The following is a 25,236-nucleotide window of genomic DNA, read 5'->3' as shown; positions in this document are numbered from 1 at the left end:
AACAAACCCATGGTTTGTTGTCCAGGGCAAAAAGGAGATGTTTACCTTTAATGCTATGTGTGTGAGTGTTTGAATGTCTTTCATGAACCAAATAACTTTGCAATAAGTGCTCAACTGCCACTGGTGTTGTACAAAGGGCTCGAGAGCAGAGAAGGGCCATGGTGGGCAGCCCTCTCCGAAGGCAGAATCCCCAACCAAAGGAGCCAAGAAAAAGAAGGCAGAGAGTCCCAAGCTGGGCCACAGCACATTTAGTAAACTCTTTAGGCACAAGGTCGGTATGAACCTCGAGCAGGAGCAGAGCCCTGAGCAGTAACAGATGGCTCCTGTCAGAGAGAGAAGTTGTTTAACTGGTGACTCCAACCAGCATCTGGCCAGATGTGCAGTGCTCCGGGAATGCTGTGTGAGCATTCCCAGGCCAGGTGTGATGAAAACCATCCTCACGTGCAGCGTTTCTCTTGTTGGGCCATCTGTGAGCTCAGGGTTCTGAAAGAACTCCTCTCACCTTCCCTGCTCTGTGATTCCCAGTTACTAACCCTGACTAAACCTCCCTGGCCACTACAAACAAAATCGAAGGTGCTGACAAACAATGAATTGTGTAAATGTGAGCAGAGCCTGCAACTGCAGAGCAGGCAGAGCTGCAGAGCTCAGTCCAGCTACACTTCAGGCCTTATGGTCATTAACAGGCACCATCACGTGGCTAAAATTGGTGAAGTGGGCCATCTGATACGGCACAGAGAAGGCTGGAACATGGAATTTCCTTCAGAAATAGGTATTTCTCACTGAAAACAAGAAAAGTAACTGTTGGTTGAAGTCCATGTTTAGTTCGAAGGAAAAAACTCTGGTTTTGAAGAGTACCTTTAAGTGTTTTAAATGCACATTCAATCAAAGGGTTGTTTCAGAGGACCAAAAATCACTGAAAGCTTTTGGTCTCAAGCTCTGTATTTAGGGGTTTCTGCAGTCTCTGAAGATAATCTGCCATGGTGCTCCATGGCAGAGAAGCAGAGAATTGTAGCTTTTTAGCCCAAAGAATGCGGGAGCAGAGACCCTTTCACTGGGGGAGGCAAGTAATTAATATTTAATGCTCACTCAAGACACCCACATGGAATTTCTGGTGAGTAGGGGGCTTTATAGTCAAGGACACAAGTCAAAGGGAGTTCTTTAACACATTTTCAACACAGAAATGTTCTTTCCATGTCACATTTTTGAGATAAGTCATCTGCATGTTGCTGAAGGAATAATAATATTCCCAATGGTTTTAAGTCTGCAATTCTTGCCAACAGCCTAAAGTTAAGATCTCACCTCATATATACCATGTTGATAGCTAATAGTTTTGGTATTTAATACAATGAAAATACTAATTATTTGTTCATAATGAGTTAGGGCTTCCTAGTAAAAACTACACCTGTCTAGGATTTTTTAAGACCCTTCTACAACAATGCAAAAATCTTGCAGCGAATTGTAGGGAGAGATGCTTGGCTTTCATTGGAATATTTAATGGAACTTTAAAAAGTTATGGTCTGAGCAGTTATCTTTAAGGAAAGCAACAGCACTAAATTTTTACGCCAATAAAATCTGTCCTATAAAATGTCATTACTTTTAAAAACAGCTTTTTCTTGTTTCCAAATTTATTTTCACAGTTTCCTTTCCACATACAAACTAAAGAAGCAATAGCTGAGAGAGCATTTATGGCATATTAAGAGTAAAGGGGATGGATTAAAATGGTGCCAACAGTTTGCTTGTGAGGCTGATTGAAAATGGCAATTCAGATTGGAGCAGTGATGTGACAGGCAGGCCCTAAAGTTACCAATTCTAGTAAAAAAAAACCCTAGTTTGTATCTTTTCCTCTGAAATGCCTTACTGTGTGAACTAGATCACCAGGTAACAAATTTCTTTATCTGAAATGATAATTTTAATCTATTTACTCATATTTAGTTTTGAGCACTTCACTGTCTCCTGTGCAAATCTTCCAAAATAAACAGCTCTGTACATTAATTAAGTTGACTGTTAGCTTAACAAAAACATTGTTTTTCAGTCTTCTGTTATGTGAACACTAACTTTAAAGCAACTCCTGAATGTTGTTTTCAAACAGCAATGCACATCCTGATATAAACCCCTAACACAGTGCGATTTGTCCATTTGACCTCAGACTCAGTTTGGGTGGCATTCCAAACTGGGTCCCTCTCTGCCCTTTCATTCCCATCCCTGTGTATTTGCCTTGCATTTCATGCCAGTTTTGCAGTGTAACTGTGCTGGTTTATGGGGTTTTTCCTTGGAAGAGAAGGGTTGGTCACTCACTTTGAGCATTAGTGCTGAAGCCAGTCCATGGTATTGTGCTTGTTCTTCCTACTTGCTCTGGATTCTGCTCATTAGATCTGACCACAAAAAAGGTCCTGGCTCCTGCAAAATAACTCTCACCTGCTGTCTCAAGAAGTCCCCAAAGCCCAGGGCTGCTGGGCTCAGTTTAAGCCTGGCTGATGTTTTAGGTACAGCTCAGGTAATTCTTCAGTGTGAGCTCTGCTGGGTGTGAGGGCTGAGAGAGGGGTGTATCACTGCCCAGGAGGAATTTCCTCCAAGCATGGCAACATGAGCACAAAGCAGTGCAGGTAGAAGGATGGGACCTGGCAGTGCTCTGGAAGCCTCTCCTCAGCCTGGGCTCAGTTTCCATGGCTGCAGGAGCCAGGACTTTCACAAACGTTGACTAAAAATAAAATAATTTGTCCCATAGACAATTTGAGCACTGTGACATTGCCTCAGACAGACTTGTCTTTGTGTTTTGTTTCCCTTCAGGCTGCAAAAGAGACCCAACAGACAACCAACACCAAAGTGAGTAGGATGGCTGGAGTTATCTCCAGAATAATGTGGGCAAAGGGGAATTATTCTCACTGTCATCTTTAGCCTCTAAGACAGTGCTTTAATTCCTTTATCAGTTACTCATCTCTGGGAAGGGTGGGTTGCTGTGCCATTTGCTTCCTCTCTTCAAGATGTCACTTCATTTGAAAGGGCAGAGATGCACCTTGCTGCAGTGGTGCTCACCTGTACCAGGTGATGCCTGAAAACGCTCTGGGTGTTTTGTTCTCCACAATAACCTGTGTGTCCATGTTCCTTCCAGAGCCCTGAGCAGCAGCCTGTTACCTCTGTAAAACCAGACAAAAGTGTCCCTCCCTCCCAAGAGCCGCCGCCGGCCAAGCAGAACCCGAAGGCCCCCGAGGCTGCAGCCGCCCCTCAGGGAGCAGCCAGTGAAGCCCCCAGGGAGGGGATGAAGGAGAAACCATCAGCCACCCCCATGCCCCTGAGCAAGCTCTTCTGGAAAAAGGTATGGCTGGGTTGGGGAGCTGCTCCATCTCCGTGCAGGGAGAGGAGTTATTGCCGAGCACTGTGACAGCAGAGCAGTCAAACCTGCCCGGGAGAGCAGCTCCCATGTGCTAAACTTTGTATGCACATACAAACACACCCTTGTATCTTTGTCTCCTGGTTTCATCAAAACACACAAATCCAGTTTGTTAAACCTTGTAATTTTTTATTTATGTGGAATAAGGAATGTTTTTCTCTGTCAATTCAACGCTTCTGTTAAAAATCCCAGAGAGATCACAGCATTCTTTACCAAATCATATCATTAATAGAGATATATCTGTAAAAACCCATCTCTCTTTTATACCCCATCTTTTGGAACTGTTTGCTTTAGTTCTAGATGTTTAAAAACCTGGAATCTGGTGGGTCTATTCTTACTCAGTAGAAAATGTTCCATGACAGAGCAGATCAATCTTTGAGTCTGGGTGTTTAGTTGCTTGGGAAGACACATTATTCCTCAGGTTAAAAAATGATTTTAACTAAAATTAGGACTAACTCTGAAAACACAGTTCCTGTTTCCATGATCCTCATGGAATCTTCAGTTGAAAGAAGGGCTGTATTAAACTTCACTGAATCACTGTATGTTGAATAACTGCTTTTCTGGGCTTCTGTTCAAGTCCAAATCCCAGAAATTAACTGCTTCCAAACACCCAGATGCTTCTGAGTGGCCCTGCAGCTTCTTTACCTTGAGCTGGAGATACATTTTGGAAATGTTATTTATGTAAAAGAAATGAAGGTGTTTAGTAAATAGTAAATATGCACGAAAACAATCCAAACTTGAAACATTTGCTGGTTGGGACTTAATTTGCTGGGGAATTGGGTGAATCAGGTGCTTGGAATGAGATGGAAGCTGGGAAGAAGAGGAAGAGGGAGGGTTTTTTATGTAGTTATTGCTACAGAAACCTCCCACTCGGAGTAGTCTGGCTTATTTGGGAAGCAGGATGTATGTTGAACATCAGGATGAAATAAGGGAAAAAAAGAGGCCTTCTGGCAGACTGTTTTGTGTAGTTTCAGTGTAAAACAGAGTAATAAATTTGGTCCGAATTCAGCAATTTCATAATGAAGTAACAGAGTCTTTTAAAAAAGAAAAAACACGTAAGAAAGGAAAATTTTCTTGCAGAAAACTAGTGAAAATCACCCCTTTGAGGGAGAAATTGGTAGTGAAGGCTTAAAAAAAAAATCTGATAAGGTTTTGGTAAGGTTTCTAAACCTTATTTTGAAATATTAACCCAAACTAAAGAAGTTATTGATGTTTTACTGCCCACAGTGAACACCAGCCCTACATATCCCATATTAGAGGTAAATTAGCTCTTGGTCCCTGCCCTGTGCTGCTTTAACCTTGTAACAATCCTCACGTGAAGTCCAGGGATCTCAAACATCTCAGGGGTACAAACCTTGCCCCAAAATTCTTTCACTCCTGTTGGTTGATAAGGCTGCATTTTTTTTTTATCCTACACAGTCATCAGCTGCTTATGGAACAGAAAGTTTTGCAGAGAATTCTCTACAAGCAGATTTTTGTTGCTGCCAAAAATACTAAGGGCTGGTTAAAGCACTTACACAAATGCACTGAATTACAATAGTCTGTGAAACCTGAACTCTGAAAAATGAGCCTTGTTTTGCTTAGTTAGAACTTTTTGGGTCTGGAATCATGCTGAGGATAAAGTTTTTGCAAGTTTTCTGGAGCGAATTTCTGCAATAGAGAACTGGATTTGGTCCTAAGAATTTTTTTAAAAAAAATCAGCCTCTTTGAGCACTGAATCCTCACCTGTAAAAAGCTCATGTTTCCTTACTGAGATTTCTTGACAGAGAATAATATTTCCTTTGATGAAAGCCCTTGGTGACCCAGTCAGTTTGAAGCTAAAAATAATGAGAGTAGAGGTACCAAAAAAATAAAGTCCTTAGATTACAGGTTAGGCTCAAACAGCTTGGTTTGAAGAATTCGTGGGATGTTTTCCTGCAGTGATTTTATCTTTCTGGCACACTCAGTGCACTGTCCTCTTGCTAGGACAGAGAATTGAAGCTGGCAACTGTTCCAATAGGTGTATAATTCAGAGCCAGGAGTAGTTTTCCTTTTGAACTAACGAACAGCAGCCACAACACTCAAAAGATCCAGGACTGAGATCCAGCTTCTCCCTTTCCAGGCAGTCTCTTAAATATCCATCTTCTGATGAGCTTTCACTTCAAAGTGAAGCTAATGAAGTGCCTGTCAACACGTTGCAGTTGATGCTGCTGCTCTGACTGCAGATGAATAAATATGGAAAGGGAAAAGGAAAAATTCCTTTTTCAGCTTCTCAGCTGGGAACCACTTTGTATTTGCCCCATTTCCTGATGGGTCTGCACAGGAGTTTTTGTATCTGTTACTCAAATGTTTGTCATGGCAGCATTTCTTTTCTAATAAGGAATACTGATAGAAAACTGCAGTTAATGATTTCCAATATTTGTGTTGGAAAGCTGGCTTCGAGGCCTTGGAGGTCTTTCACCAGGGCAGAGGAACAGGATGCTTCGTATTTATCTGATCAAGGCAGGCCAGTAAATTGTGGAAGGTGATCAAGGCAGCATTATTTGGATTGCTCTGTGAACTATCTTTAAAAGCAGATAGATTTTCTTTAAAAAATAGACTTTTAAGCAGTTACAATTCTGCTGTCAAACAACTGCAGAAAAATTATGCTCTTTTTACTGAGGGGTATTTCTGTGCTGATACACAAACAGCAAACTGGTTGGCTGTTGGGTGAAGGAGAAGAGTCACAGAAGGGTTTGGGCTGGAAGGGACCTTAAAGACAACATTTTCCACCCCCTACCATGGGCAGGGACACCTGCCACTATCCCAGGTTGCTCCAAGCTCCATCCAACCTGGCCTTGAACACTTCCAGTCCCCTCAACAATTTCATGGCCTCCTCTGGACTTGCTCCAACAGTTCCATGTCCAATCTCACCTTTATTGCTGAGCCTGCAATTGTGTTCCATCATAGGAAAGCAAAAAGAGTGGAGTGTATGAGGCAAATGTTAAAATTACCCAGGGCTTACCAAGTTCCTGCAGCCCTTTACTTGCTCCCATCCTGGAATACACACCATCTACCATGTGGAAGAGAAGGAGATCCTGGCTGGGTTTTGCTGAGTAAAAGGATGAAGGCACTTGAAGGAGAATTCCCCCATGGCTGAGGGACTGAGGGGGGCAATAAGGTTTGGCTGGTACAGCTGCCACCCTCAGAGCAGGGAAGGACCTTGACTTCCCCAAGCCAGTGATTTGGGGGTCAGACCCCACTCCTGGGCTGTCCAGAGCTGTGTGGTGTCAGTGGTTCATAGTCTGAGCTGTCACAGCCCAAAACCTGCTTGGTGGCACCTTCAGGCAGTGGCTGCAGGTCACAGGGGCTTTGGGGGGAGGTCCAAGCCCAGGGTGAGGGCTAAAGCTGAGCTGCCTTGACTGCAGCAACCTCTGTTGGCTTTGCCTTGGCCAGGGAGGGCAGGAAGGTGGGTGAAAGTCTCTCCAACCCTCCCTGCTCCCTGCCTGTGAGTCTGGAGCAGATCTCAAACCTGACTACCCTTTTAAGTGGAAATTTCTTGAACAAAAGGTCATCTTGTATATATTGTTAAGATAAAAGAAGAGCTGCTTCATAGGGTCTGACCCAGGGAAAGCAGAAGTGCTCCTGGTGTCTAATGAAATGCAGTGGGGAGTGCCAGCTCAGACTGCAGCACGAGATCAAAGCAGGGTGCAGTGTTTATCTCAATTTGGAGGAAAGATGCAGCCAGCCAAAGGAAAACTCCAATCCAAGTTATCCAGGTCACAAAATAAGTTACACTCTCATAAGGCAACAATTTGTGTGCTCAGGAACCCAGATAAGAAAATGGTGTAGTAACAGTTCCCCAAAACAACAGGAGGGTTTGTAAGAACCAGAAGATGTCTCAAAGTAGACACAAACTTTCCACCACAATTGTTTTTAAAAGCTTATTACTGAAAGAAAATTAAGGACACTGTCATTTAAGGGAATAAAAAATGCTTTCAAAACAATGAAATAAGGAGCACAGTAAAATACTCTTATAAAACACAGCTAGCAAAGATAAGTTAAAATATTATTTTGAAAAAGAAAGCAAAAGCTGCTCTGTAACAGGAAGAATAGAGCTCATCTTACTTCAAACAAATGTATCTTGAAATGTTTTCTAAATTTGGCAGAGTGCCTTTAACAAAAGAAAAATAAAATAACCCAACAGCCCTTCTGTCCCCATGGTGCATAACTGCAATAGCTGCTGACTTAAGCTGAATTGATTAAAATTTGTGTTTAAGGAAACTGGAAGCAGGATCTGGACCCATGAATGCAGCAACCTCAGCTGCTGCAGTTTATAGGTGTAAGGAGAGAACTTTTATGAGAACACTTATGCATCAAAGCTGATATGAGCCAGGCTGTTTGCAAATTATTATTCTATATAAATTGGAGTTTCTTCCTAAAACTGGTCACAAAACTTGATAGAACTTTTGTTTTTCCCTTAAGTGAAGTGAAGAAGCTGAGCCTGTTGCTCTAGAGAACAGTTAATGTAACATCATTCAAAGTTTATTGACTTTAGCTTTGTCAGGCTCTTCCTATTTCACCCTCACTTCCTGCCAGAAACACCTTGGTGATTTTCCTGAATGCACAAATGGAAATTTTTCTTCAAGTTTCTTAGGTGGAACAGGAACAAAAATTAAAAATTCTTCTTAATTATGTCAGAGAACCTTTGCTGGAAGGGGTTTGGTCATAAGTCTCCATTTGCCACCTCAGCTTTATTTGAGAAGAGGACTTTGAGATGTGTCTGGAGTTTCCTCTTGGCCCAGCATGTCTGAAATGCCCTGGTCTGATTGCACAGAAGTTGGGGAACCTCCAGCTTTGGAGGCAGCACAAGCTCAACACAAGCAGTTCCTCAGCAGGAGGTTGGACCAGGCTTCCACAGATATCTTTGAGATCACAAAATTGTGAAAGAAAACCTTCAGAGTCAGTTAATTCAGCCTCACAGATGGAGATGGGTTTACAGGAATGGTTTCTGGAGATAATTATAGGAAATTCATACCATTTTTAATAGCAAGCCTAAGATCTCAAACAAGATAAACCATAACTTCCACAACAATTTTGATATAATAATTCCAAATTAAAGTAAGTGCATAGGTGTTTAAGTTAAGGAAAGAAAAAGGTGTTCTAAATCAGGATTTAAACGTTCCTAAAGCCCAGGAGTTTTTCTTGAATTCAAATGAGGGTCAGCACTATCAAAGAGAATGACTGTGACCTGTGGAATTAGGTGAAGGAATAGATGGGCTACTTAACTACCTTTTACCTCAAAAAATCATTTATGTCTGTGCAGCTGGGAAGAGGAGATGGGGATGGAGATGTGACCAGCCTGACAATGTTGGGGCTGGGATGTTGCACTCCCGTATTTCACTAGGAACGATGCTATACAGTTTTAACAATTAATAATGCCCACAATGTGCTTTATTTAATCTTATTTCTGCTTTTGTGTGCAAACTCCTGGGTATGATCTTTCTCATATTTACTGGTTTTACCTGAGTGCCATCTTCTCAGGATACATATTGCTGTATGTCATTTCATTTAGATTTTCTTTTAAAACTGTAATCAAATCTAGATTCTTGTGTTTGAGAACCAGTACTGCAGCACAAGAAAGGCCATTTCTTCAATTTATCTAAGCTGGTGGGATTTTAACACTTATTTACTTTTTTTATTTGGGATGAATCAAATTCCTGAAGCAGCACGTAGAGATCAGTTAAGCAAAGGATGCTTTCATGCCACACTTGTTCCTGCAGTGCTGCAGCACTTCGTAACCTCTTTAAAGACCCCAAGCAAATCCTCACCGATTAAGTGGGAATGTTTTTCCCCCCTTTTCCGCCTTTCCCAACCCCAGAACGCATCGGAGGAAGCGGAGGCCGTGAGCAATGAGAAAACAGAGGTGTCTTTCGAAGCGGTGGCTCCGGACAGGGACGAGAGCAAGAGCCCAGAGGGCTCAGAAGTGAAACCCAGAGGGGCAGAAAGCAAAACGCCCAAGACGAATCTGAGGAAGTTTTTCAAGCTGGTAAGCGAAGCGCTGCCGGGATGGGGGTGATTCTTGGGAAATCCTGCGTCTGGGCGGGCGGAGCGTGACCCCCCTCCCCGCAATTCCCCGTCCTGCATCTCCCTCTCGCGGCTCCTCCGGGAACGTTCCGCGGTCCCTTCCCCGCCTGCCCGGGGGCTCCGGTGGCCCTTTCCCTCCCCCAGGTGGCCCAGGGAGCTCCAGGGGTTGAGCTACTGAACGAACCTCAGCTCCACAAGCCACTTCCCCCAGGATGATGCTCCGGAGGATCCCATGTCCAAACCCGTCTCCCGTTCATCCAATGTCCCCGCGTTGTGTTGAGTTCTGCACTTGCTTCAGGGAGTTGTATTTTCAGTAGGTCAATTTTTTTTTTTTTGGCAGCTTGTGTAGGTTAGCTAAACTGGCATGTGAAAGGATGCAGTTGCTGCTGTAAAGTTCTGTTAGACGGAAAAATGGAAGGCATAAAGTAGAATCTAATCCTTTTTCCCAGAAGACCAGAGGGAAGAAGGAAACCACTGAGGTGATCAAGTGGCTGGTATTGTGTTGTGGCTGTAGGTGTGAAATTATTCCAATGGATTTGTGTACAAACAGCCAGACAATATTTCTTAAAAGAGTCCAGAAAAGTGGCCAAGAAAGAAAATAATCCAAGTCTAGAAATAACACATCTCTGATAAAATCGTACCAGACCTTGAGGATTTATATAGCAATTGATCTATTTTGGCAAGGTTTACAAATGCATATGGAAGATTTCCATTTTCAGTCAATGCTGGTTTATTTTCAGGCAGCTACATGGTATGGATATCAGAGTAGCTTAAACATTAAAATGTGGAAAAATGTAGTTTCTTTTGAGCTGATGTAATGGCCAGCCCAGGTGTCTGCCCACAGGTGAATACCTGGTACATACCTGTGAACAGTCACGGTGTCACAGGTTAAACTTTGTGACTCAGACTGTAGGAGTGCACACCACAGCCCAAATCTTGATTTATTTTTTATTTCCAAGAGATTAGCCTTTCTTTTATTCTCAGCTGTTTGCTGGGCTCAGCCCAACCTGTGATGGGTTCATTTAGTTTTTGTTCTTGGGAGGTGCTTTTCTACAGGGCCACTCTTATTTATGTATTTGAGGATCCAAGCAAAAAAAATTCTTAATATCGGCCAGCAATTGTGCACCCAACCTGCTTTTAATTCCACATAAGATTTCAGTCAGCTTATAAAAATCTCCACCTTATTCCTAAATCCTTGTGGTTGTCCTGCATGGAGGCCTGTCAGTGGCACAAGCTGGGCATGCAGCAGGGGAGTTGGGAGCAATGCATTTCAAACACTAACAACTGTGGGGATCATGACTTCAGATCGTGTCACTTTACAAAAAAATAGTGCCCATTAAAAAAATAAAGCTGTTTCACACCCATCTTAGTCACCATGGAAGAAAACAATGCTGTGTTAAAGCAGTAGATGTATCACTGCTCTAATCAGAGCAGGGATTTAATCCAGATTTCGGCCTAGAAAACAGAACCAGTACTAGACAAACATCTACCCACAGGGGAAAAGAATTGTATTAATGGTTTAGGTGGTTTTGCAGCTTTTTGGAACCTTCAGTATTCATCTGCTTTACTTTTGGCTATCGATTTCCAAACGGATCAAGGATTATTTTAATATCTGTATTGTCCCTGAAGTTTCCTGGGCCGTTTCCTCTGAGTAACTTTGGGATTACTGGATCGCTTCCATGCTTTTGTACAGAATCAATTGCCCAACAGCTTTGTGCCAGCTGCTCAGTCAGTATTTCTGATTCTGAAGGCAGACACAAGGATTTTAAGCCACTGCTGAACAGGTACTTTCTGTAAAGCTTTTGAACTAGTGGTGAGTGCTGCAAATGGGTGAAATGTCTGAAATTCCAACACAGGCTTGATTTTTCTCACAAGGAAAAGTCAGGGAAGCTCCAGGGCTGTGGAGAGCTGAGATGAACTCCGTAGAGATGTCTAATAGGGCTTTTTGCTCAGCAGAGCTGCACTGGCAGAGCATTCACTGGAAGGTGTAATTTCCACTCACAAAAGGTTTCTACTTTAGTTTTGTCTGGAGGTTTGGCTGCCCTACAGGAGCAGCCATAAAGTGGAGGGAGAAATTCTTCTCTGTGAGGGTGGGGAGGCCCTGGCACAGGTTGCCAAGAGAGGCTGTGGCTGCCCCATCCCTGGAAGTGTCCAAGGCCAGGCTGAACAGGGCTTGGAGCAACCTGGGATAGTGGGAGGTTATTAGAGCAATAATATCTCTTGGAAGAGGTTGACTTTTAATTTTATATTAATATGATTCTTTACTGGCTTTCTCTTCTGCCTGCAGAGGAAGATCCCAAGGTATTCTCACAACATCCACAATTTTATATTACACAGGTCACACTAGGTGCCCAAGGAAAGGTAGTTTAGCATTTTAGGATTCAAGACTGGGATCTAGAAATTAAGATTAATTCTATTGCAGTCTATTGTGAACCTCCAACAGGTAAGTCAGTTATTCTCCAGATGCCCCAGTTTTGACATTATTCTCCTCAGAAAACACAAGCACGGGGTGACAGCAAGGAGACATTTAGATCCACAGCACTGTAATTGCTGCTGTTGACACAAGGAGAAGCCATTGGGAGAACCAGGGGGAATTTCCCTTGGAAAAGGCAGTGTGTGTCCCAAAGACTGCCTGCTGACTTGCTCAGCGCAGATGTCCGTTCTTATTTGTGCTTGCAAAGGTCACAAAAGCCACTGCTGTGATTAAAATAGGAGAAGGTTAACTAATACTATAAAAGATATTGGGAAATTATAGCAAGATAAAGTATTAGCCTAAATCCCTGGAATTCAATAAGAGATGAAGAAATAGCGCTGCTCTTTTATCGAAGTAATCCACCTATGTGGATTTGAAATCCAGCTGAAAGTCACTCCAGCCTCATTAATCAAAAATCAAAGAGTTATTGTGTTATTTCCAGGATGGGATATATCAGAGCCAGTGCAGGTGTCCTGATAGAGATGTTACACCTGAATTAATCACCCCAGGTCCCCTTGTGGAGGTTGAGCAGGTCTGAGAGCCCCTTAGGACACGTCAGATGATGTAAGCCCTGAAAGTTCCTGCATAGGATATAAACAGGTGCAAAGCTAAATAGGAGAAATCCTTTTAAAATGGCTGGTTTGAGATATTTTGTGGAGAGAAGAAGGGTGTAAACTGGCATTTTTAATAAGAATGAGATAATTGCCAACTGTAAACTGAGGCTGTATCTTTGTCCTCAGCCAGGAAGTTTATTGGCATCACAGATGGTCTAAGATAGTGTTGAGTATGGATGTTCCCAAGGAGAGTTTATCTTCCTGAGATAACTAAATGTTGTTTCCACATTGTCTGCTGTGTCTGTGCTGGCCTACTTCACCATGTAAATAAACCTTTAGGCAATAAATAGCATTTGGAATCAAGAATACCTATTTTATGCTGTCACAACTTAACTTTTCTTCATTATTCATGAAAATGTAGCAAATGGGTTGGCTGTCCCCACCTTCCTCCATTTAAAGATGTGCTGATCCACCCCTTATTGCCACAGAAAGCAGGGGGGGTGGTTTTGGGAAGCTCTGGGCAGCAGCAATCCTAGGTGACCAAAGGCAAGGATAAGAGGTCAGCAGTGCTGGAGAGAAATCCTTGGGATCGTGTCTCACTGACGGCAAGAGGGAACTCTGTCTAGACCTCAAGGTCTTTACTCTGTTATTTTTGGTGAAAAAAATAAAAATAAATAATGAAAAAAAAGAGAGAGAGATGGATTACTAGATGTTGGCTAAAGCAGGGCTATTTTTTTCTGGGTTTGGGGTGTTTATGGGGGGAAAAGGGAACACCGATGGCTGTTAGAGCACAAACTTTTTTTTTTTCTGGAGGCATCTGAGCCTTGCTGAGATAGAAATGCGAACTAGATCTTATCACAGCACATCTTCATACACTCTGGACTGAGTTTGTCTCCTGCAGTGTAAAGACAGACCACGCTGTGCTTCCTCCCCTCCATTTCTGCAACCTCTTGCACAGATAAAGCGTCACGAGCACAAACACAGGAGGCTGAGCAACAACGTGTTCCAGAGTGAGAATTTTTCCCACAAAAGTAATGAATTGTCACGGAGTGGTCTGGTTTTCTGTCCTGCTGCTGGCACATATTGATTTTCTGTGGTTTTATAGGAAAATCAGGGACTGAAATAGGTCCTTGCAATAACACCATTTGTAGGATGGAGCTGACACTGTTGTGCTTCAAGTTACAAATCTACAAGCTGCAGAAAACCACAATTCCGCCTGATCTATCTTTAGAACAAAAGTCACATCCTTTCATTGTTTTCATTGAACTTAGGCAATGAAAAATGACATTTAAATTTGGGCTCTTTGAAATTCTGGAGTTTATTTTACGCTTTGCTGCTGAGCTCTGTGGCTTGTACAGCACTCAGGGGAATACCACAAAACACGGCTCCTAATTACAAATGTACACTCCACTCCTGTTCTTTCTGTGGCACTAATTGTGACTAGAGCTTAATTTAACTGTCACAAGGCTTGTGATATTTACTCCTTGAGCGAGTTTTGTCAAACAGGGCTTTCTCATTTTTAAAAGCTAAATGGAAACAGGGGGTTGTACCTTAAAATAGGTATTTCAGAGTCAAGGTTTGCTCTGAGTGACCTCTCAGCGCTGCAGCCTCAGGGTCTGCTTGGATTGGGAAGAGTGGGCACCAAGGAGGGCTATCACTTAGATGTGTACAGACTGCAGGCATAAACTGGGAAGCAAAAATTGGGAATAAATGGACGCTGATGATAAATTATAAAAATACACCTATAGAGCTGAGTGGGCTTTAATTATTCACAGGACATGCACTTAGTGGGAGGGTTGGATAGAGAGGAAGTCCCACTAGATCTTGTAAGATGGATTTGGCTCTGCAAAGCAAAAAAAGCTCTTTCCTAGAAAACTACAGTGGCAGGGCTGATAGCACTGTCTTGTTTAGGACTGATATGATCTCAGGTCCACTGAGACCTCACTCGTGTTTCTCCTTTTTTCTTAATGGGAAAATTGACTTGCAAGAAACAGACTGACAGGAAAAAAACCTGCAAAATCTACCTTGGGGTTGTGGGTATTTCAGAACCGCTGGTGGAGTTTCTGAAGCGTCTGGTTTTGTTTTAGTGTTGCAAAGAGCGGCCTTAAATCAAACCTTTATTCATGTGTGTCTTCTTAGTGAATGAACCCTGTTAGAAGTCCTGTAACCCTTTGTTATTTTAGTCAGTCAAGGGTGATGGAGGGACAACCAGTTCCGAAGTGGTAAATGGCCCCAGTCACCACGTAAGTGCCTGGATTTTTTCATCTTTTGGTGATGGGTTCCTGCCACCTCCATCCACACAATTCTACCTTTTGAAATGTAAAAATCACTGAGAGAAAAGTTGCTCCATGCTCACTGATTTCTTTCCTTATCTATTTATTTTACCTGTTCATGCTATTAAACAAGATTTTAAAGGGTCACTATCAGATTTTAAAACAAACACCAAACTTTTTTCCAGGTCTGTTTTTTTTCTTAAATTAATTAGTGAGTTTACAATCAGGTTTACTTCTCTCTCTTGCTGCTATTTTAACTTCTGCATGTAGCTTGGCTTAGGCAGTGAAACTAAATACACACAACTAGAATTATTTTTATTTTGTTGATTTACTTGTCTTCTGAGGAAAAGATCATTTACGTGCAAACTCTGTAAAGGAGAAATGAAACTGAGAATGAAAACTGTTCACTGCAATTTAACAAAAACCGTGGTAGTATCTTTTCTTATTCTGTTTTTGTTTCTTTCATTCTGTGTTCATAAAAGCTAAGCCAAAACTTTGGATGTGACATTTACATTATATTTTGCATGCCTTTAAAATACTTCAGAAAAATTATATTTTCATTAGAAATACAAATACTGTTACCTTGTGTGAGAACAAAAACCTCATCTGTTGCAAGGCAAGATACCCAGAAGAACTACTTTGAGTAATCTTTCAGTAATCAAAGGTAAAACAAGGCTCTTTAAGAGAAAAACTGAAGTTGTATTAAAAACTGACATTTCAGAATTTCCTTTTTTAATTAACGGTAAAACTATTTTTCACTCTTCCTATTTTCATTATGTCTTATGACACCAAGGTTAATCTTTTTGAATTAGTCACTAAAAACATCCCAAATACAGAAGTCTTGTCTTGTGACATTTGCTCCTTATTTCATGCAACAGTTTTGTGAAGTGATCTGGGTAAAACACTAAAAGTTACAGTCCTGGATCTACTTTTTATTATTTTAATTAGCAGCCAGTTGCCTTCCATTTTTGTAAATCACCTTATTATTCTTTCTCCTTCTCTCCCTTACCCTGATGTAAATTTAGAACAGTTTTATTACACAGAAAAGCCCAGTGAAAACTGGATCTGCTGTTGACTTTTTTGGGGGATTTCTGTGAAAGAATCTCCTTGAATTATGCCATTGTGTCCCTGGAATGCTGTGATTCTTCTCCACTTTCCATCACTGCCATTCTGAATGCTACAGAAATTTATTACAGCACTGACACAAAATCTGCAGAAATTTCAGAGTCTGCCTTTTTCACTCAAAAATCAGCCTTGGATTAAGGTCTCCTGTAACACGATGGGGAAAATACTCTGCTGTTCATCTTTTCCTTCTCTATTTCTGTTGCACTGCCAGCGTTGAGAGAGGAAAAGCAATCTGTCAGGTGCAGCTCACCCTTTAGAATAAGAAACATTAACATGTTTCATTATTCATAGGCTTCACTTCGTATTTCCTGAGCTGCTCCCATCAATATCAAATATGCCAATTTCCTGCCTTTCAAGGTTAATATGAAACACCTCAAAGAGATTATCTGATAGGAGTGAGGGGTTTTTTTCCCCTCTTATTTTGCCTGGAAAATGTATTATGAATATTTTTTAAAAGTGTTTTGTTTGACTAACATCAAAGGCCCAACCTGCTCGTAGAAATAATCCTGTTGCATCCCACTCGGGTTTGGCTCAGTCCTGAACAACCAAGCACGTGTGGTGAGGAAGACCCTAATTTTACACCCACAGATTTCACAGAGTGTTCATAAGGGTCAGAGGTTGTTCTGGCACCTCTGAACTCAGATGTATCCAGTCTCAGAGCTATATTCAGTCTCAGAGCTGTATTTTGGATACTGTGGTTGTTTTTGAACTGAATGTGCACGTTTGCAACTGCACCAAAGAGACATTTCAAAAGCTGAGACAAATAAGCAGCTGAGAGCTCCTGGACTGAGAGTTAAACTGAGTGAAAAAGAGGGAGACACAATTAAATCTGACTTTCTGTTCGTCCTCGTGCTGGGAAAACACCTGCATCACTTGAGCCACTCAAAAGTGCATCTGAACAGGTCTTTTTTTCTCAGGTGAGGTGAAGAAGACACACGTAGAGTGTGGTGTCTGTGCGGCCTCACAAGACAGTTCTCCTTTATTCTGAATTACTGAATTTGCTTGAATTAAAGTATTGACACCCAGGTGGTGTGTGAGGCCACTGATCATCTCCATGGCTTCATGTGCATCCTGCAGATCCAGAGCAAAGACAAGCTCCTGACTGGATTTTTAACTCTAAGAGCAGACAAATCCAGATGTAAGGAAATATATACCCACATATGTCTGGTCTTTGGAAAAAGAAATAGTTCAACACAAGCAATTATTTTGTAAAGGACTTGAGCCTACTGGTCAAGACTGAATGTATTAAATGGTTGCAGGTTCTATAACTTAAATTTGTTTTTTTTTAAGATTGGGTGTGGAAGAAAGGTGAATCAAGTGAAAAAAGCAAGCCTTGCTACCCCCTCTCATTCTTGTTTCCCCAAAATTAGAATGGCTTGAGGGTATTTTTAAAAATAGATACAAGAGGTGTATTTGCATTGTGTTTCTCTAGAGCCTATACCTTCAGGTTTTTCTCTGAAATCACAGTATCTAAAAATGTGTTTGTTTTTAGTGAAACCTGAGCCTGTCATGTAAGCACAAAACCCCAGGCCTTTAGAAGAACATGAAATATTTCAACACTAACAGTAAAATCCCCAAAGCTGTAAAAATTAAACAGCATTAAGCTCTGGGCCATGCCCTGAGGGGAGATGTAAGATTTCCAGCTTTGCAACCTGGCAAATTTGTGCTGTTTTAATGATGTTAATAGAGAGAGCAATATGATTCTTTTTTTGCAAAAGAAAACAAGAAAATCCCATTTGCAAACGGATTTCCAGGCAAAACATCATCATTTGCTACTCTCCAAACAGTGACAGTTTCATTGTCTGATCCTTTGTTTGTCACATATGATTTTTCTCCTGTGAACCTCAAACATATCCTGCACTTCTCCAAGTTTTCTATACTATGAATAGTTTGATCTGTGATTGTGTTTCTTTGGAAGATTTGCTGTCTCTTCTTTTGCACTTGTACATGAAATTTTCTAAGATGCTGTGGCCTTCCATAGCCAAACCCTGTGCTGTTAATTTTTGGGTGGGGTGTTGCAGTTTTGCAACAGATTTGGTGGTTTTATCATTTGCTTTATGGTGCCTTTTGCTTCTTTTCTCTCCCAAATCTTTCCCTTGCCCTTTTTGGGTGATTTCACTCTTTGGGATGCAAAATCTGGAGGAGTCTTAGTGGGCAGTGCCTCCTTGTGACTCTGCATCTCTCTGTACATATTCTCTGCCTTCTAAACCAGCTTCAGCAGAGACACAGACAGAAATAAGGCAGGTTTGTGCAGGATGGTTTGATCTTGCAGTCTTTGCTCATGTGAGTAATTCCATCAGCTCCCTGGGAGCCCTTCCCTTGAGCAGAGGCTGCAGGAGTTCATCCCAACCTCTGTAAATGAAAACCTGTTGGACAGCAGGCTTTCTCCCTGTCAGGTGGCCTTTCCTTTTTTTTTTTTTTTGTTTTTGTTTTTGTTTTTGTTTTTTAATTTTTTTAGCATATTTATGGATTGCCTTCCAAAATATTTATATTTCCCACTGAAAATAACCCTTGTCTGACACCGCTGCAGACGTTAAATGCCACAGAGAGGCCACTTGCCCCAGCTGAAGGTGACCCTGTGGGCCAGAGGAGCAAGGAGAGCTCCAAAGACAAGAAGTCCACGGTGGAGCTGAGCAAGCAGAAGGGCAGCAAACAGGAGAGCAGGGAGCAGCCAGACCCCCGGGAGCAGCCGGCAGCCGACACCGACTCCATCCAGAACGGAGGAGATGCTTCCAAGGAACCCTCCTACAAGAAGACAGAGAAGAGGCAGTCCCTGGGAGGGTTTTTCAAGGGCCTTGTATGTTAATTCACCTTCTCTTTTTAGTATTTCCCAGCTGTTTAACCGCCCAGCCTGTAGGTTGTTATCCATGGGGGATTTGTGCTGTGAGGGAGCGCAGCTTCACAGGCAGCTTTGCAGGGCTTGGGCAAAAGAACAGCAAGATTTTGGGCAAAGGAGGGAATTTGGGGCCTCAAGGTACTGATTCACAGGTAGGGTTTGCTATGGGAGAGCTGTAATTGTTCCCACACCACTGTTTTTGGGGTTCATGCCTTGGCTATGGGGATGACTACACTGCTCCTGTAGCAGGCACTGAACCACCTACAAATTAGGGTGTGTTTATAAGGGAAAAGTGGAGGTGGTGCTGGTTTACCAGAGTAACCTGCCTGCTCTAAACCACCCTGGTGGTGGTTCAGTGTCTGCTTCAGAGCAGCTAGGATATCCTTGCAAAATGGGAAATCCCTGCAAGGAAAAAACCAAAGGAGACCACTGGGGTGGGTAGGAACCAGCACAATGGTCACAAGATAAGCACCAGCAATCAGTGGGAGACTCGTTAAAGCACACAAAAAGTACACATGGTATTTTTTTCTTATTGCTTTTTGTTAAATCTTAGCCTAAATTCGCTGTGTCCCCTTCACTGAAACCTGAAAAGCAGAAATGAAAGAATTCAGCACACTGAAACTCTGCGTTTCCAGAAGACTTGGTGTTACTGGTGCAACTGGTCAGAGCATTTAATAGATGGAGATTTATTTTTCTACCTGTCTGTATTCAGGGGCACATGTAGAAACAGAAGCACAGGTTAGACCTGGGACTGGCTCTTAAGCCTTGGCAAGAGGCTTTTTATAAATCAATTGGAAGGATGCAGCTTAAACCTCTTTCCCCACATTGCCACAGCAACAATGGATTTGAAGCTCTGTGGGGTCATTTTTAGCATCTCTTGGAAACTTAGTGTGCAAACCAAACTTCACCACAACTTTCAAGTGATGCAAAGAAACTCAACAGATGTGTCTGTTGCCTGCAATGATTCCTAGTGAATCTGGCTGCCCTGAGAGGTGTGCAGCTTGCTTTGTCCTTCCTCCCTTCCTCACTTCTAAGGCTGTCAGGGCAGAAGCAGAGCCGGGCAATCCTTCAAGAAGAAAAGTCAGGCAATATAGATTGAAATACTGACTCAGAGCTGGAAACCAGCCCAGTTAGGACACTGGGTTAGAAAGCCACTGCCATGCGCACCAGTGTGACTCATTCCAAGGCAGATGTTTTTCCACACCAGAAGTGCTTTATTTGCACCATTTCACAGAATTACTGTGTGTCCTGCAGAGGGCGATTCGCATCACCGAAGCAAGGACATATTACAAGGGGAATTAAGAACAAAAGAGAAATAACTTCCTGCAGTAGAGATTAGCAACAGTTCAGCCTCATTTTTCTGGGGTAAAATCCTGGTCCACCATAGATCAGTGGGGTTTTCCTGTAGTTTCAATGGAGCAAAGAGTAGGAGCTCACCTGGAGTAAAAACCAACTTGCATTGGCTTCTGCTCATCTTGTCTCCCACTGAAGCCACGACAAGAAATCCTTTTGCTTAATATGCCATGAAAAAGCCAGAGTTTTATGATGATACTGATTATACAGCTCTGTGAAGCTGTGAGCTGACTGAAGCTACCAAAGACACACTCATGTGTTTTTCTTTCCTCGCCCCCCTTTGCCTCCAAATTCTGTGTGGATTTTCGTTGTGCCCAACGTTGGTGCAAGGGTGTAACGTGATCCACGCTCACACACGTGGTGTGTGGGTGTCATATCCTGCTCTGGGTACTGCCAGCTTCCAGGGAGGAGCAGGGCTGCTGTTACTTAAGCTGCTTGGATGGTAGTGACATACCTCATGTCAGCTGGAGGGGATGAAGGCAGCCACATTTTTCTAGCACAGGTTGTCTAGAAATTAGGCAAATGTTACCTGCCACTATTATTTCTGGAGAAAAGTGAGATTTGTTTCTCTGGTCTGAAGTTTTGTTGAAGTTAAGCCCTCCCTTGTTGTAGTTCTCACTGTGTGAGAAAGGGTTTATCTGTTGATAGTCACTCTTTATTTTGTATAGTGTCATTCATTCAAGCTGTATCCAAAAATCCGTAGAGTTTAGCAACAGTTACAAATCTAAAATTATTCCGGAAAGGGAGATATGAGGAAGTGCAAGTTAACAAGGAAACAGTCTTTCAAGGGCAACATCATGAGAGACACAGAGAGAGGCAGGAAAGGTGTCTCAGATTCAAAAGGCAAGAAAAAGCTTTTAGATCAAGAGAGGAGATTGTGAAGAGGTAAAAAGACCATTTGGGGAATAAAACACGGAATAAATGTAGAGGAAGTAGAGATGTTCTGTGAGATCTTTTTGCTTGCCTCAGTTTGGCTGTATAGCTCCTTATCTTGTGTTGCAATTATAGAGGCCAACAGTACTCCTGCAGCTTCCTTCTCCCATTAACAGAAGATGGCTCTTAAAAAAAAGTATTTGATAACAGTTAAGCTGCTTTAGTCAGTTTATTGTGCTTTTAAAGTGGCGGGGAAAAAAAAACAAACCCATTACAATGAGGTCTGTGTATGGAACATCTCTCATGAAAAATTACCACCTCTCTTTGAATATCCTCAGGAAGATTATCCATACCTAAGAAACCCAGTTCTGCAATGCTCCTAAAAATAATCTACATCTCCCAGGTGATCAGACTCAGCCCCAGGAAGGTGTAATCATTAATCTCAAAGTATTAGATCACACACACAAACCAATGCCAGAATCTCCATTTCAAGATAAGAGCTTGAGTATTTGGTGGCAACTCAGCAGAAAAATTCGGCTTTATGCTGATAAAAGGGAAGGAGGAAATATTTAACAGGGGCTGCAGCAGCTCCCGTGCCCTGTGCCCACCGAGCTCCTCCCGTTCTGCTATTTCAGTAGCAGATATTTTAACACCACTCTCTCCTGGATCTCGATTCCTCTGGGAAAGGGCACAGAGCAAGAGGATGTCAGACTGCAGGAATGCAGCTGATGAGAACACTGCAGTTCCAGCATCTGCTCCCAGTGGGGCCAACAAAGGCTGAAATTTTGGCTACAAATGACGCCACTTATGCAAGCAAAGAGCGTTCCAGCCCTGCGTGGTTTCAGCACAGCTGATAAGGTCCAGTGGTTGTTCCTATGGCAAAAGAGATTAATTTATAAGCTATATAAAATGTATTTAGTGAGTCTTAGAGAGAGAGATTAGATTAGAAAGAAGCAGAAAAGGGGAGGGGGGGAAAAGGTTAATGACACTGTTTTCTGAGCTGGAATAACTCATGCTCAAGTTGTCAGAAGCTGGGAGAGCTTAGCATGTGGAAACTACTGGGACCCGTTCTGCCCAGAGTATCTGCCCCACTGACACAGGCTTCTCCTGGGTAAAATCTGGGAAAAAAATATACTCCAGTACCATGACATTCCTGCGTGTGCACTTTAAAGTGCTCTGCCCAAAATAATATATTCCAGCTTAGCTGCCAACTTCCACTGCACTGCAAGACAGGAGTCAGTGGTACCTGTGCTGCTGAATCCGAGGGCAGAGCTGGAATTTGTCCGTTAAAAGGGCAGGAACAAAGTTCTTTATTTCACACCTGGCTTGGAAATTCCAGTTTAACGAGAATCATCAGCCAGTCTCCCTCAGAGCTTCCTGCTTTAATCAGCAACCACCTTGAAAATGGGTGCAGCAGGGAGACTGCAGTATGAGCAAATAACATGACACCACTGCAAATGTGCTAAATGAGTCAAAAATGGGGATTATCTCAAATGAGCTCCCCCTCCTGCCTCCTCCCTCCACCTATTTATAGGAAGAATGGCAAATAGTATCATCCTGTTTCCTAGATTAGTCTAGAAGTGGCTTAATATCTTCGTGCCCAGACAGGAGCAGCTATAGCTGACAGACTCCATTACTCTTTTAATGTGGGAAATCTTCTACCTGATGTGTAGGTTTTTAGGGTTGCTGGATAAATTTGGAATGACTAGGTCCTTGGTATTGTTTGATGGATAAATGATGGATTTGTTGCTGCATGTAAATGGCCAAAAAATTTTATTCTGCTCTAGAGAACCTTCCAAACTCGACATCAGTGGAAGCAGAAGCAAACCCACTGCAGCCAGTTGAGCTGCACAAGGTTACAGTTAAGACAGGGGATTCTTTCAGTCCATTGTGATTTTTGGCTGCTCTTTTTCATACTTAGATTCTCGAAGGTGAAAATTTAAAAGGAGATCAGTGAGGTGGAGTGTAATCAGTATAAAAACCCTACTGTTTTTACTTCCCTGAAAGGGGTGAGGAAGTTGAAATCTTTCACTCTCCATGTCTGACACAGAATTGTCCTGAAGTGATGAGTCAGGTTTCCAGCAGAAACAGACTGTGTGAAAGGACAATTCACATATGAATCTGCACAGTTCCCATTGTAGGGAAAGCACACAGCAGTTACCTTTAGCTTTGTCATGCTGGTTTTTCTGTTTAGCATGTAATGATTTGGGCATCTGGCTACCAACAGCATGGGCATCCCATGCACTGTTAACAGTGACCTCTGAAACACTGCTTGTGGGTCCATTTTGCCGTCACGTTCTGAGGTTTTGATGACTTCAAGGCCGGTAAAATTAGGTCAAGCACCTTAAACTAAAGCCAAGTTTTTATCAGTTACCAGTGAAAAATGTAGTTGGTATAGCTGGAGCTATACATTTCCTTCATCTAAGCTGGATTAGTGTCTTGAACTGGTGCCAAACCCAGAATTATATTTGCAGTGTAAGAGAAGCTTTATCACTCTAACATTGTAGAATACCTGTCATGCATAAAAGTATTTAATGTTCCCTTAACCTAGAGCAGACCAAGGCTGGCTATAATACACTATTAATCATGCTTGAAGGACTCTTAGCATGGTTTCAGTGAAGCATTTAGGCCAGGGAAATTTTAGAGAAAGTTATGCCAAAAACCCAGTACTGCAAGCACAACAGCTTGGCTCTGGTGTGTTAGTCCAGTGTCTGAAAACAATTGTTTTCCATTCCAATTGAGAAAATTATATTAAAATAACATTCAGGCAAAATCACAAGCAGTAGATTTCTGGGATTCTCGTGATGCAGGTAGTGCTCATATACTTATGCCTATTAAACAAAGGGCAAAGGAAAAAAAGCAGGGAGGAGAAAGGAGTGGGAAATGTCTGGTAGCAAAACTCTAAGACAAAATTCCAGACTTAACCATTCTGAAGTATTTGAAAGTGTTTCTAAAGATCTCTCTCTTATTCCACAGGGTTCCAAAAGGATGTCTGATGCAGAGGTGCAAACAGATCCAGTGTCCATCCTACCTGCTGGGAAATCCAAGTAATGACTCCACGTGGCTGCTGGAGGCTCAGCAGCTCTCTGTGAGCTCCCTTGCAGTAGACATGACTCATTCCTTTCCTTTACATGGCTGTCATCAAATGCCTGAGGCTAAAGCAAACACTGGTGTATCATTTAAGGTATATCATTTACAGGGTTTGTTCCTTAGATGTTAGAAAGCGACTCTAAAGATCACCAAGCACAGTGTTGTATGTTTAAAGAAAGGTCGTGTGGATGATTTTAAATCTGTAGAGGGTAGGGTATGTAAGGTAGGAAGGTGGCAGTGAACTAAAAAAAAAGGCAGGAAAAAAATACATGTGACAAAAGAATGTAGATTGGGCAGCAAGGCATGAGCAACAAACCCTCCGCTTTAGAGAGCTTTAAAGCAGCCAGGAAAAAACAAAAATCTCCTTTGATAAATGTTATACTCAAATGTAAAAACAACCGAGTCACTTTTTGTGGTTTCTCAATAGAGCTGAAATTAGCTAAAAAAAAGCCTGCAGAATAATAGAATCAGTGGTTATAAAGTTATGCTTCCTATTGGTTATTAATGGAAATTAAAACGCTAAAATGTAAAGGCTTTACGTGATTGAGACAGCGTCTCTCTCGTCTGGGTGAGGTGGGATAACAAATTAAAAGCTATTTAAGGTTCTAATAGGAACACAAGAGGGCACCCACGTCCCCGTGCACTCCTAACACCAGGCTGTACCTACAATCCTGGGATTAATGTTTCTCAGATCATAGGAAACTTAGTTGTTTGTTCAGATATTTGTTTATATCCGTACTTGTAATTAATCCTAATAAAAACCAAAATCAAAGCTGTCCAGGCACCTCCCTGCTTCACAAGACTCCTATAATAACTGTAGTTAATAAATTTTACAGAAAATTAAGATTTCTGTTTGTTCAGTCCTGGGCAAACCTGTACAGGGAGCCACAGGCCTGACATTTTAATCCACACTAGCATCTGAATGATACAGTAGTGTATATTTTGACCTCCTTATCTTTAAATAAACTAATGCTTATCCTTTGGAAAAAAAGATCCTTTGCTGCTTTAATTTTAAAACAAAGTTTGTTATTTATGTCCCTGTGGTCTGATGATTGACGTGACATTAAGGCAGAAATGAGCACATACAACCCCTGCCTGTGGAGAGAATAGCTGTTATTCATTCTTTATTGGAGTGAAGATTGTAACTGGAAATCAGGGGAAAATTCTGTAAAATCCACAGAATTCCAGTTCTAACTAGTCAGAGAGGACAGAGGTAAAGAGCTTTG

The 25,236-nt window shown here is 42.1% G+C and overlaps 1 protein-coding gene across 1 annotated transcript in view; it reads left to right on the top strand.

Annotated features, from left to right (window-relative positions):
* The window catches only part of BCAS1 (brain enriched myelin associated protein 1), a 42,449-nt gene extending 17,448 nt beyond the window's left edge, over window positions 1–25,001 (top strand). Inside the window, exons 6-11 of the mRNA XM_039378502.1 lie at window positions 137–271; window positions 2,788–2,823; window positions 3,110–3,313; window positions 9,228–9,395; window positions 18,389–18,655; window positions 23,897–25,001. Coding sequence (XP_039234436.1) covers window positions 137–271; window positions 2,788–2,823; window positions 3,110–3,313; window positions 9,228–9,395; window positions 18,389–18,655; window positions 23,897–23,971 — 885 coding nt within the window. The 3' untranslated portion in view covers window positions 23,972–25,001. The remainder of the gene's footprint in view (window positions 1–136; window positions 272–2,787; window positions 2,824–3,109; window positions 3,314–9,227; window positions 9,396–18,388; window positions 18,656–23,896) is intronic.
* Window positions 25,002–25,236: the final 235 nt, after the last annotated feature.

This window comes from Pipra filicauda, unplaced genomic scaffold (genome assembly GCF_003945595.2).
Source record: "Pipra filicauda isolate LSUMZ 115617 unplaced genomic scaffold, ASM394559v2 scaffold13_size5146498_pilon, whole genome shotgun sequence".
In the NCBI taxonomy this organism is placed as follows: Eukaryota; Metazoa; Chordata; class Aves; order Passeriformes; family Pipridae; genus Pipra; species Pipra filicauda.
This window is presented reverse-complemented; position numbering and strand designations above follow the sequence as displayed.